Source organism: Bos mutus, chromosome 9, assembly GCF_027580195.1.
Source record: "Bos mutus isolate GX-2022 chromosome 9, NWIPB_WYAK_1.1, whole genome shotgun sequence".
Taxonomy (NCBI): Eukaryota; Metazoa; Chordata; class Mammalia; order Artiodactyla; family Bovidae; genus Bos; species Bos mutus.
The window spans coordinates 74,857,529-74,871,144 of NC_091625.1; the positions used below are offsets into that span (position 1 = coordinate 74,857,529).

General features: G+C 46.9%; 1 protein-coding gene across 1 annotated transcript; it reads left to right on the forward strand.

Annotated features, from left to right (window-relative positions):
• The first annotated feature begins 1,653 nt into the window (after positions 1–1,653).
• On the forward strand, positions 1,654–4,876 carry SLC35D3 (solute carrier family 35 member D3). The gene is made up of 2 exons (XM_005899099.3): positions 1,654–2,152; positions 3,150–4,876. Exons 1-2 carry the CDS (start codon positions 1,711–1,713, stop codon positions 3,977–3,979), a joined length of 1,272 nt encoding a protein of 423 aa, XP_005899161.2. The 5' UTR covers positions 1,654–1,710; the 3' UTR covers positions 3,980–4,876.
• The last annotated feature ends 8,740 nt before the right edge of the window (positions 4,877–13,616 follow it).

The following is a 13,616-nucleotide window of genomic DNA, read 5'->3' on the forward strand; positions in this document are numbered from 1 at the left end:
TGGCTTCAACATCTGGACTGGAAATGATGCGGTGGAAGTGTGGAGGACAAAAAAGGAACTGCTGGGGAAATGTATCGTGTGTATTAGGTTATTGTCGTAGTTAGAAGATTGGGATCCTGGTGGGTAACAGAAGTGAAGGAAACGGAGAGGTAGGGCGCCGCGATCTCGAGCCCTCTTCCTTGCTCCCAAGCCCTGGTCAAGCCTATCCTGTTTAAGTAGCACGAAAACTAAACTGTGCTCACTCTTAGCGGTAACCTCGGCTGGGCGAACCCCTCTGATGCTGAGTTTACTGGTCCGGACGTTACTTTACAGAAAACTTAATTCAGATTAATGGGACACACAAGTCTTGCACCTGCAGAAATTAAGAATTTCATTATTTTACTCTGAGTCAAATAAGAAGTAAACAGTCCACCAGTCCTGTGGGAGGCGGACATCTCCTGGGCCGGGGAGCCACGAGGTAGGGGTTGTCTTGCTTTCCAAAGTGGCGGGCTGTAGGTTGCGCGGATCCAGAGAAAGCTGTTATCAAGTCTCATCCCGGGTTCCCGCCCCTGGGACTGTGCCCTCCCCAGCCTCCACGCCCGCAACCCCTAGAGCCTCCAGTCGCTCCCGGCTCACCCCTGGGAACCGGCGCCCCGGCGATCCTCCGGAACCATTAGACGCTACTTGGACTCAGAGTCTGCTTTTTGGTTTATTTCACATCTTTGCCTCGCTTGCAATAGACGTCCATGCCCCCGGCCCCCAGGCTTTGCAGCCCCGCGAGGCCACGGCGCGCCCCGTAACATCCCTGCGCTCCTAGCCGCGAGCGTAATCCCAGGTCCCTCCGTAGAAGGAGCAAGGACTGGAGAGCGCGTCGCCTGAGACTGGAAGGGACCGGTTCGCGCCCTAAGTGAAGCACGCCCCGGTGGCGTCCTTGGGGGGACTCTGGGTTCCTTCAACGGTGGGGCGTTGGCATCCGAGCATCCGGGAGCCCCGAAACCCGCGGGAACCGAAGTTTCTCTCTTCCCTGGCCGGCAGCTGAACAGTCCCGCGGCTGCGCCGGGAGAAACCGTGGGTGGAAAAGCCGCTGCATCTCGCGGGGAAGGGGGCTGAGGGCGCTCTCATTCGTTGAGGCTAATAAACGCGGCGCGACCCCGGAACGCTGTTGTTTCTAAAATCTTTAGCTGTGTCCGCGATCCCCCAGCCGGGATCCGGGAAGGAGGGACGAGCGCGAGCGGCTGGCAATGCAGGAGAAGAGGGGCCCGCGCTCCGACACCCGACCCGGGTGGGTGCTGGGGCGCCCGAGGGGAGCAGGTCCGGTCCCCCTCGCGGCAGCTGCCGAGGTTTCCAGCCGCAGAGCGTCCTCCCTGCCGGTGAAACCGCGTGGGACACAACCCATCGCCGCTCGTCACCTACTTACAAGTCGCTGTCGCTAGGATTCCCGCCACTCCTCTCAGACCAGCCCCCCACCTCTGCCACTTTTCGGAGTCCCCCGCCCCCGTCTCTGCCTCCCCGGAGCTGCGGGGCAGTCGGACGCGGAACCGCCGAGCCGCGAGGACGCCTGCCTTGAGCTGCCTTCTCTCCGCAACCGAGCCGGCGCCCCCTGCCCTTCGCCGCGGTGTTGGGCGGGCGCCCCTACCGCCCTCGCTCAGCGGCTCATCCCGGCCTTCTTCCACGCTGTCCTCCAGCCGGTCCCGTAGCTTCGCCACAGCCGGGTGCGGCGGGGCAGGCGCGATGCGACAGCTGTGCCGCCGGGGCCGCGTTCTGGGCATCGCGGTGGCCATCGCGCACGGGGTCTTCTCCGGCTCCCTCAACATCCTGCTTAAGTTCCTCATCAGCCGCTACCAGTTCTCCTTCTTGACCCTGGTGCAGTGCCTGACCAGCTCCACCGCGGCGCTGAGCCTGGAGCTGCTGCGGCGCCTGGGGTTCATCGCGGTGCCCCCCTTCGGCCTGAACCTGGCTCGCTCCTTCGCGGGGGTCGCCGTGCTCTCCACGCTGCAGTCCAGCCTCACGCTTTGGTCCCTGCGCGGCCTCAGCCTACCCATGTACGTGGTCTTCAAGCGCTGCCTGCCCCTGGTCACCATGCTTATCGGCGTCCTGGTGCTCAAGAACGGAGCGCCCTCGCCGGGGGTGCTCGCGGCCGTGCTCATCACCACCTGCGGCGCGGCTCTGGCAGGTGAGCTGGACCCGCGCGGACCCCCGGCCCACCCCGCCCCACCAGCCAGTGACCTCAGGGATCACTCAGTGCAAAGCCCTCACTTCCAGATGGGGAGACTGAGGCAGGGAGCTTTGAACGCGGTGGCTCCGCTAGCAGATGGGACCCCTGAGACCCAGCCGAGTCTTCCTCTGCGCTCCGGCCTCCTCCTTTAGAGCCCTCACTCCCACTACTAGTCCGGGTTTCCGACCCCCGCCCCTGTCTCGCTCTTTAAAGCCCTTCCCTCCTCGCCCTCCCCCTTCCGTCTTCCCCCTTTATTTCTTCCTTCCTCCGGGAGGGGGTGGGCGAGCCGCCCTAGCCTGGGAGCTAGAGCCCCCAGACCGAGACGGAAGGTGGGGGTCGAGAACTTCCCTGGGTCACGCGGGGCCGGAGTGGGCAGGGACGATGCGAGCCAAGTTTGAGCCCCGAGGCTAGCTTGGGATCTCCGGCGCCGCGCAGGGGGCTGCAGACTCTAGGCAGAGGTGGGCGGATTGAGACTCGGGTAGGTTGGGCGTGGAGGACTGAGCGAGATGGGTGCCTGCGGAGCGGGCAACCTTCTTTCGAGGGTCTCCCCATGCCCACGCTGCCCGGGGAAAGCCACAAGCCGGGACCCCCCTCTCTCTTCTGTGCCCCACGGAGGCGGCAGTCGTACCACGTGCCCAGGCGACACCCGTGCCAGCTCGGGGAAGCCACAGCGCCTACTCCGAGGGCATCGGTGCTGTCCTGAGCCTCTGTCTTGGAGAGAGGTAGACGGGACGCCCCCGAGGATAAGGAAGGGAGGGCGCGCCTCTCCTGCCTTGAACTGGGCAATTGACTGTACTTCGCTTTTCCTTTCGATACGCGTGGGTAGAGCTAGGGCGCACACCCTACTTTCCAGCCTACGCCGTTGCCCCCCGTGGATACCAACTCCCGCTAACCCAGTGTCTTCTCTGTTTCCTTCCTGCCCTACGTTCCTCGGACCTCTCTCGATGCACTCCAGGAGCGGGTGACCTGACCGGCGACCCCATCGGGTACGTCACCGGCGTGCTGGCGGTGCTGGTGCACGCCGCCTATTTGGTGCTCATCCAGAAGGCGAGCGCAGACACGGAGCACGGGCCGCTCACCGCGCAGTACGTCATCGCCGTGTCCGCCACCCCGCTGCTGGTCGTCTTATCCTTTGCCAGCACCGACTCGATCCACGCCTGGACCTTCCCCGGCTGGAAGGACCCGGCCATGGTGACCATCTTCGTGGCGTGCATCCTGATCGGCTGTGCCATGAACTTCACCACGCTGCACTGCACCTACATCAACTCGGCGGTGACCACCAGCTTCGTGGGAGTGGTGAAGAGCATCGCTACCATCACTGTGGGTATGGTGGCCTTCAGCGACGTGGAGCCCACCTCTCTATTCATTGCTGGCGTCGTGGTGAACACCCTGGGCTCCATCATTTACTGTGCGGCCAAATTTTTGGAAACTAGAAAGCAGATCAACTACGAGGACCTGGAAACACAGCCGGGGGGAGAGGAGGCGCAGCCAAGTGGAGATCAGCTGCCATTCGTCATGGAGGAGCTGCCCGCAGAGGGTGGAAATGGCGGGTCGGAAGGTGGGAAGGCAGCAGGTGGCTCCACTCAACGGGATGGGCAAGAGGCTAGGGGCAGCCCCAGAGGGGTTTCGCTGATGGCTAGGAGCTCGCAGATCTCAGACAGCCCTGAAGAAGTGGGCAGGAGTTCATTAAAGGATGCTTACCTCGAAGTGTGGAGGTTAGTTAGGGGAGCCAAGTATGTAAAGAAGGATTATTTGATAGACAATGAGGAGTTACCCAGTCCTTGAAAAGGAAATGCACGTATGTATATATGTACATACACTTATTTTATATGTGAAAGATGACATATTTTAATGAGGAGCCGCCCAGTTTCATGCTTTGAGTGGGGAAGGGGAGCAAAGAAAGAAGCTGAAATGCCTGACTGCAACAATGTTGTACCCGCGTGAATTTTTTAGCCTGAGAATACCAGAGGCATCAGAGAGGCAAAAGAATGTGAAGGTGACTAAGAAACAAAGGCAGGGTTTCAGCTGCAGATTCCTAGCACATTTTTGGTCATTATGACCATAACCAAATATCTGCATGTATGGAGAGTCCTTCAACCACCCCCTCCAAAGATGGAGCATAGAGATGATGGCAGCACTTAATTAAGTTCAAAGATTACATGCAGGGGCACCTTTTTGACGATAGTTTGAACTATAGTTTTTATGGCCACTTCGGAAGAATATATTATTGAAATGACATATTTAAATACACTGAATTAATGTTTACTGTTTAAAGTCACCAGAAATATGTTTACTCTAATTTACTTTCAAAAAATATATAAGTGCTCTACTCTATTGGTAGAAAATGTTAAAACTATTTTGAAACTGAATTCTTAGCTTTAATCATGAAGTTTAAAGTTGGCTTTTAGTAATTAAAAATATTTGAAAGGTTTTTTAGTTCATTGCTTTGTAATATTTGTTATTGAATGCCATAACCTTTTTAAAAAACAGTTTTACTGTGTCCAGTATTCTTTCAAGCAAATGCAATGGCTGATGTATAATTCAGTGTTAACTGAAACCCAAACAGAAATGAGACCGTTCAGTTAAGCTAGGCCTTTCAAGTCGCACTGCACATCCTAAACCGTGTTACAAAAAGAGCAACTGCTATATTCACTTTATGATATTTTTCTATCTTAAATTTGTCAAAATAAAGTATGAGTCTCTACTAAAAGGTATATTGTTAGAAATTTGTCTTAGACACACCTGTGTTCTGTTGTTGCTGTGTGGCTTGTGTTTGCCCCCTATGAGTGGTGTTTAGTATCTGGGGCACAGGGCGCACCCTCCATCAGGAACTTCTAAATTAGCATGGCAGTTTGGTTTCAAACAACCACATCAAAAACACTCTCATTTTCCAGTCAAGGAAAGGTAAAGTAGAATTAAGTCCTGCCTCATGCTGCCTTATGAGAGCCATCCACATCTGACTTCAGTTAAGATGGAGTTTGAAACATAATAAAAGCGGGAAGCCAGGGGAAGTCTTCCTGTCAGCCCCTCCCAGAGTGTACTTGGAAGGTGAAGACACTCATCATTTGCCAGCATGTTTCTGAGACTTTATTTTTCTTCATTTTCCAAAGATGAAAACCAAGCAAAAAGCAGAGGCATCAGTTTTTCTCTACAAGCTGGTAAGTGTCATCATGACGGTTTATGATTGGTTCTGGCTTGCTTGTTTTCATCAGCAATTGATGTTTCCGTAGTCACCTCTAGAAGCCATTTAAGTGGTAGGAGCTGTCATATGGCTGCAGTTAGAAATGGTTGACTAGAGTTATAATGACTTCTTTCAAAATAAGCATTAAAGGTAATGCCAGCATGCCAGAAGGCAACATCCTGTAGCTACTCTGTGAAGCTGAGAATTTGTGAAAAGCAGCAAAACCGAACAAAGTATATATTTTTTAAGTCCACTATCAGACAAATCAATAAAATGATTGTTTTTCACTGAAAAAATTCCCTTTTGGTTAAAACTGTGGGTTTGCATTTATTACAAAAAGATTAACTCTTTTCTGTCAATAGACTTGTAGAAACATTTGTAGAGACACTCCAACCAATCCAGTGGAAGCATTTCCTTTACTTGGATGGATGAACTCCATTCATTCAAGGATGGTCATGGGAACTGTCGGAGCCAAGGAGGTGCAAAGGTACTTTTGGTAAGACTTAAGTTTCCTATTTTTCTTTTCTGGGCTTGCCTGGTGGCTCAGCAGTAAAGAATCTGCCTGCCAGTGCAGGAGATGTGAGTTCAATCCCTAGGTTGGGACGATCCCCTGGAGAAGGAAATGACAACACACTCCAGCATTCTTGCCTGGGAAACCCCATGACTAGAGGAGTCTGGTGGGCTACAGTCCACGGGGTCATAAAGAGTCAGATGCAACTAAGCAACTAAACACAACAACATTTTTCCTTTCACTGGACTTGAACCCAGAAGGATGGGGTGGGGGTGGGGCAGACATGCTGTTATCATCTTACCGCCAGGAAAAGATACAACAGGAAAAATCAACACAGAGAGGTGGACCAGCGTGGGAGAGAGAGAAAGACTGAGTCCAGAGTCCTGATTTCCCAGGGCCCTGGCATTCAGATGACTTTCCTGTAAGTTAGCACTAGACCTCAGATTGTCAGATATAAAACAAGGTCTTTTTTTATTGTTTTATTTGCTTTAGTCACTGAGATTTCTGCCACTTTCAATAACAAAGAATAACAAGTGACACAAATATAAATGACTGGGTTTTAGCAACAAGGTGGGGTAAAAGGACCAGAAGAGGTTTTTGTTTGTTTGTTTGTTTGTTGCTTATTTTGTTTGTTTTTCATTTTTCACCAACACAAGCTTTTACCCCTACCCTTGACTAGGGATTAGATATGCCACTCTGGTCTCTTAAAAATTACCATCTACTCTGTATCACCCATGGTCTTAAACAAACCATGGTTTTACCTATCATCTTTGTCTTCAGTTTACAATTCAGTTGAATCCTACATTCATGCTTCTCAAACTCACTGGGTGTTGGAGCAATGTTTTGTATTGCACACTATTATAAATAATATCTGAGGTTTATTATTATAGTCCTTGCTAGGTGCTAGGTGCAGTTCTCAGTGTTTTACATGGACTAACTCATGTAATTCTTACAGTATTTCTACATGTTGGCATTAATATTATCCCAATAATACAAGGAGTAAACTGAGGTGTGGAGAGCTAAGGAACTTTCCCTGACCTCTTAGCTGGTGACCTGTAGATGTGGGAGCTGATTTGAACCCAGGCAGTCTGACTCCAGTGCCTGTCTGTCTCACCATTATGCTATCCTGCCTCTTGGTGAGATACATTCAACCTGACATCATAAAGCTGGAGAATGTGGGAGTGCTGGTGGGTAGTTCCAGTGCTTGTTCATTGCAACTCAGTGAGGACCATCGAGTCTGCTGTCCTCAGAAAGAAAAAGGATACAACCTATATGTGTGTGTGTATGAACAGTTTCCTGTTTGTGAGCACTAAGGGACCCAGAGAGCAGTTGAGGTACCATGAAAACAGAATCAAGAAAGGGGTTCTATTGCTATTATAACCAAGTCCCCAAGATCTCTAGACTTTCCAGTCCATCATTCATTTAATATTCAAACAAGTCAACTTAATCCTTCACCTTAAATAACCCTGAGAGGTACAGACCTTCAGACTAGTGTTTCTGAGGATTCACTGAGCATGCTCAGTGTTGCTGATTACTTCCTGTTCCCAGATGCTGTGTTGATCATTTAAAAAAAAGACTTTATTGAAATATAATTTACATACCATAAAATTTGCTCATTTTAAGTGCATGATAGTCATTAGCATGTTTATAGAATGGTACCACTGTTACCACTGTCTAATTCCAGAACATTTTCATTGTCCTGAAAAGAAATCCTGTACCCGTTAGAAGTCACTATCTATTTTCCCTGAATCTTCCCAGCCCCCAGCATTGCTAACCAACTTTCAGCCTCTATGAGTTTGCTTCTTCTGGTTAAATGCTTTCTGCTGTCCTGAAATTGCTCTTTCAAGCTGTTCTCCCTAACCTGCTCCTGTGCTCCATTTTTTTGTTTTTAACACCAGCTACTGCTATTAATAACAAAAAGTTGATGTTGGGATGCAGTTGATAAGATTTACTGAATGCTTACAACTACCTATCCTAAGGACATTTCAGTGCAGGAAAGGAAAACTTAAAAGTCGGTATCGGAAGTCTCTGCTCTTGAGGTCTGAGTGGTCCTCTGTCACCTGGGCCCTGCCTGCTGCTCTGTGGGGCCCATTCCTGCCCAGGACAGTGCCTTCCCCACAGTCACACCTACCCTAGGCTTAAGCCCCCAAGATGCTTATTTTCCTATTATTTTTCTGAAGAAGTACCTGGAAGAGCTGTGGCACTAAAACAAAAGAGAAATCATTTGACAATATAATTCTTCTCTTCCAAGAATGTGGAAAAGCCATAGTTATCCACAAATGTCATCCCTGGGACTTCCCTGGTAGTCCAGTGGTTAAGACTCTACTTCCACTGCCGGGGACAGAGGTTCCATCCTTGGTAGCAGGGAAGATCCTACATGCCATGCAGTGTGGCCAAAAATATAAACAGGCTTTAAATTTTTTTTACACAAAACACACACATGCACACATATAGGAGGCTTAGATAGATAGAGAAAGTTATTCTGGAAAAGTTTGTAGCTAATGCAAAGTTGGCTATCGGCCCACCTGTTGGCTCCCAGCCCCTCCCACATTCTTCCTTGAACACAGAACTCTAAACTTGTTTGAGTACAAGCAGCAATGTGCTCAGGGAAGGTGGGTCAACCCCCTGTTGGATTAATCATCATTTTTCTAAAGCCTTCATGGAGGACCCATAGCTCTTTGCCAATGATTGGCTTAGCAGAGAGCCTGTGATGCAGCTAGAGAAGGAGATGAATGAGTAAGTATGCTAGGAAAGGGGTTCTGGGCCAGTTCTCTATGATAAGAAGATGCTCTTAACCCTTTATCCTGCCTTTGTATGCAGTTGGTAGGGATGTGATTTCTGAAACTATGGCAGTTATTTTGCAGCCTCAAGTGGACAATCCTAGTGTGAACAGTGATGTGTTCAGGGCAAACAAGAAAATGAGGGAAAAAGCCTGTTTATTGATGCCTTCATTGTGCTGCTCATTTAGCAGCACTGAAACTGCCTACTTCAGGCGTCTTGTTACAGGAGAGGACAAATTCCTATTCTAAAGTCACTTGTAGCGGGGCATTCTTTTTCTTTAAGCCAAATCTTCCCAACTGATATTAAATTTAAATTTGATAGTTAATTTTGCATCAGAAAGAAAATACAGTTGAAAAACAAAATGTTTTTTCATTGCAACATCAATTTTAATCCATCCACCTATAATTTATTCCTTGATTCAACAAACACTTAAATAAGTAAATATTATATACCAACTTCTGAACAGTTTATTTCCTTTTTAAAACTATTTCTTTATAGTCAATGTAATTGGTGATTTCTTTATACATGAAGGATTACTTCCAAAAGGGCTAATTTGAGGATGAAGACTAGCCAAACATTCTTTGTTAAGGGCAATAAAAACTCTAAGGTTTATCTTCTAAAGTTTATCTGAAAGACATAACTGGACAATGTTTCCCATAGTCACCAAGAGTTAAAAAAAAAATGATCCAGAAAGATGAAAAGGGGGCAAAAGTGTCAACAAAAAGTGTTTAGCGAAGGAGATCAAATTGCTCTTATACAGTGAAAGGATCCTTGTGTGTTTAATCACTCAGTTATGTCTATTTTTTGCTACCCAATGGACTGAGTAGCCGGCCAGACTCCCTGTCCATGGGATTTCCCAGGCAAGAATACTGGAGTGGGTTGTCATTTTCTCCTCCAGAGGATCTTTCTGACCCTGGGATTGAACCCTCATCTCCTGTGTCTCCTGCACTGCAGGTGGATTCTTTACCTGTTGAGCCATCAGAGAACTCCAACCTCATTTAAATAGGAAAAAAGCAAATTAACCCACAGTGAAAACATTTGTGTCAGTGAGGCTGCTGGAACGGAAGTTTTGTTCGTGAGCAAGCAGATTAGAATCACCTCTGCAGAAAAGAAAACAGATAATAAACAATGTACATTATTATGGGCTGAATGTTAATGTCTCCCTCCTTCACCCCCAATTCATATGTTGAAATACTAACCCTCAAGGCATTGGTATTAGGAGACTGGGCCTTTGGAGTGATTAAGTCATGAGGGTGTGGCTCTTTTACCTGGGATTGGTGCCCTTATAAGAAAACACAGGTGAACGTGCCTCCTGTCTCTGCTCTTTGCCAGGTGAGCATAAAGAGGTGCTGGCCATGTGCAATCCAGGTATCAGGCCCTCACCAGACACTGGATCTTCTGATGCCTTCGTCTCATATGTTCCCAGTCTCTAGAATTGTGAGAAATACATGTTGATTGTTTAAGCTACCCAGTCTATAGTATCCTGTTATAGTGTCTTTAGAAGAAAACTGATAAACTGAATATTCCTGTGAGTGAGGGTTTCTACCATTACAACCCCACCCCTACTTTAAGATTATTATGAGAGAGAAATGCACTTTTGTTGAGATTTTGTATTCAAGCTCCTTTTTAGTTCAGCAGTTTAGCCAGTATTCTCACCAAAAAACACTGTCATCTCACTTGTCACAGTGAGAAAGAATGATTTAAAAAAAAAGAGGCAGGGAATGAGGACTTCCTCCTACTCTTTTTCTTCTCTTCCTTCTCACTGTCATCCTGACCAACACTCTGTGTGTAACGTCCCAGGACTCCAGACTTCCTATACTCGCTACATCATTTTAATTTACAGAACTACTGAAGGCACAGGACTGTATATAAGAGTGTGGCTGGTTTAGTCACAAAGTCTTGTGACTCTTATGACCCTATGAACTGTAGCCCACCAGGCTCCTCTGTCCATGGGATTCTACAGGCAAGAATACTGGAGTGGGTTGCCATTTCCTTCTCCAAGGGATCTTCCTGACCCAGGGATTGAACTCAGGGCTACTGTATTGCAAACAGTCTTCTGCATTGCAAGCGAATTCTTTCCTGACTGAGCCACAGGGATGGCCATATATATATAAAGTAAGTTACTAGTATCCATTTTTCCCATTGATCTCATTAACAATAGATAGAATTCCCACTCCAATACTCTTGCCTAGAAAATCCCATGGGCGGCAGAGCCTGGTAGGCTGCAGTCCATGGGGTCGCTAAGAGTCAGACACGACTGAGCGACCTCACTTTCACTTTTCACTTTCCTGCATTGGAGAAGGAAATGGCACCCCACTCCAATGTTCTTGCCTGGAGAATCCCAGGGATGGGGGAGCCTGGTTGGCTTCCATCTATGGGATCGCACAGAGTTGGACACGACTGAAGTGACTTAGCAGCAGATAGAATTCAATGAGTGCAATATTCTTTGCATGTTTAGTCATGTCCAACTCTTTGTGACACTTTGGACTGTAGTCAGCCAGGCTTCTCTGTCCATGGGATTTTCCAACTAAGAATATTGGAGTGGGTTGCCATGGCCTTCTCCAGGGGATCTTCCTGGACCAGGGATTGAACCTACGTCTTCTGAGTCTTCTGCACTGCAGGTGGATTCTTCACTGCTGAGCCATCAAGGAAGCACAATATTCTGTAGTAGAACTTAAATAAGAATTAGTTCATGGTTTACACCAACAGAATCAATTGAATATATCGAGTGCATTCAAATGAGAAAAATCATTTTTTCCTTAGCTATCTGAGTAATGTCTATTTATCATTTCTTTCTTTGATTTCACTACAGAAAAGATTTTGGAACTCAAAAGCAAGTGAGTAGAACCATCACTTTTCTGAAATCCATCCTTTATGGCAAACTAATTTGATAGATCTTCAGAACTTGCCAGAATGTAACAATGGATTAACTTCAGTGATATATTCTGAAAATAATCCATAAAATACACTTGATGCAACAGAAGGAACAATAACTTATTATCAAGGGCAAGTGTTTGATTTTATCTCTTCACATGCTGTAATATGTTTGGTTCTTTTCTGCCTCTGGATCAGCCTTTTCCTGTGATGTGACGGGAGAGAGAAAATTTGATTTTAATTATTTGATGCTAAAATGTCAAAACACGTTGAAAAATTGAAAAACCTGATAATCTTTATTTTTTTCTATCTTGATGCAGAAGACCTAATTCAGAGAGGTCTGGACAGTGGACCAAATTTCTTGCTTTTTGCTTGGCTATTTGGCATCATGCATGCCATATGTGTGTATGTGTCCTTGCATCAAATGTCTCTCAGTGGGTGAGAGATACTATTGGTCTTGGACTGGCTTTTTGTATAATTATGACGAATCTAGAGTGCTAATCTATGGTGTGATTGAATAAAATAATACCAGTTATAAATCTCTGCTGTATAGCACCCCTGCCTTGGATTATTGGGAGTTAACACAGGTCATGTCTGAATTTCAAAAGTCTTGACTGTATGTGGAGTGCTTTCACACTGATTGCCCAGTTCTCTGGAGGGCTACCATTCTTTCTCATCAATAATTGCTGTGTACAGTTACCCTTAAAGAAGCCCATTGCAAGCAGCTCAGTTCAAAAGACTAGTTTCCTGTTTTTCTTTCAAGAGGAATGTTCAATTTTCAAATGATAGGCAGATAGGGAAAAGTTTTACATTTTGCAATTTGCCTAGTGGCTGTCTTCCAAAATCTGCAATATATTTTGTAAACATTATTACCGACTTGGTAAGCGGCCATTTCAGTAGGCACTTACTGTCATTGTGATGGTATAAAGGGAAATTCACTTTACCTAATATTCCCTAAGCCTTCCAGAGCACTGCTGTAATCATAGGATGGCACTACCTCTTCCATGTGATAAATGTGAATGGCTTTGTAAGTAAACACCGTCCCCTTTAATTCCATCACCATATGGAGAGATGATTGTGGAAAGGGGGCCAGTAGGCCAGACAGTTCACCGCACAAAGGCAGGTGTTCCACTGTCTTATCTGCCCTCCTCTTTCCCACTGCCCAGCACTCTGCTTAGAACGCAGTCTAGTACTCAATTAATATTTGTTGACTGACTGACAAAAGAAAGCCAAGTCAGGAAAAGTCAAAACACAACTTCAGTTTTCTCATTTAATTATAATCTCTTTTAAGATGGCCCAATTGGTAAGCCTGATTTCCCTAAAGTGCCATTCTTGAAAAATAAAATGCTGTAAATTGAATCTGCTGAATAAGGCATTGGCTGTGTAGTCTCTGCATAAAGGCAGAGGCAGGAAGTTTTGGTGCACTGTTTGGAGGTCTGCTCTGCAAGGAAGGAGCTCTTGCCCAGCACTTCTGGCGCCCCGGGGCTCCATGCAGTCAGGTTTTAGGAGACTTGTTGTGGCTCAATCCAATAAAAAATGTTCATAAAGAAACTTTTTTTTTTTGGCTAGGATGCTTGTCTTGAAAAATAATATAGAACATTGTTAACAATTCAGCCAGGGAAGATAGAAATAGGTCACACAAAAAAATGAAGAGTGAAGTCGTCCTGGCCTTTCTTTAATCTTTTGAACAGTGTTTGAAAGAGCTCTTGGCTGATGAACAAATGTGTTCTACTGTGGAGTTAATATCTGTGCCAGGGTTTCTGTCATCCCTCTGGGGGTGGTGATCAATATAACTAATAAAGAGGAAATGACTAGACTGAGCTCATTGGAGGCCAGCAATCTCCCTAATGGGACCACAGAAGAAGACATCCTGAGATACCAGTCACCCTGAGTTTGGAGAAGTGTGGGTCTTAACAGAACAGTTAGTGGCTACTCAGCACTGTTATCTTAAGGAAGCCAGGTAACATTCAAGGATAACACTAAAAAAGAGCAAGAGAATGAGCTTAGCAGACTTCCCTGGTGGTCCAGTGGCTAAGACTCCAAGCTCTCAATGCAGGGGGCCTGGGTTTGATTCT

Bases quoted from the DNA above. Each gene is read 5' to 3' on its own strand.
- SLC35D3 (XM_005899099.3), top strand. From the start codon at position 1,711: ATGCGACAGCTGTGCCGCCGGGGCCGCGTTCTGGGCATCGCGGTGGCC. The intron at 2,153-3,149 runs GTGAGCTGGACC...GATGCACTCCAG, and splicing joins CTGCGGCGCGGCTCTGGCAG to GAGCGGGTGACCTGACCGGC.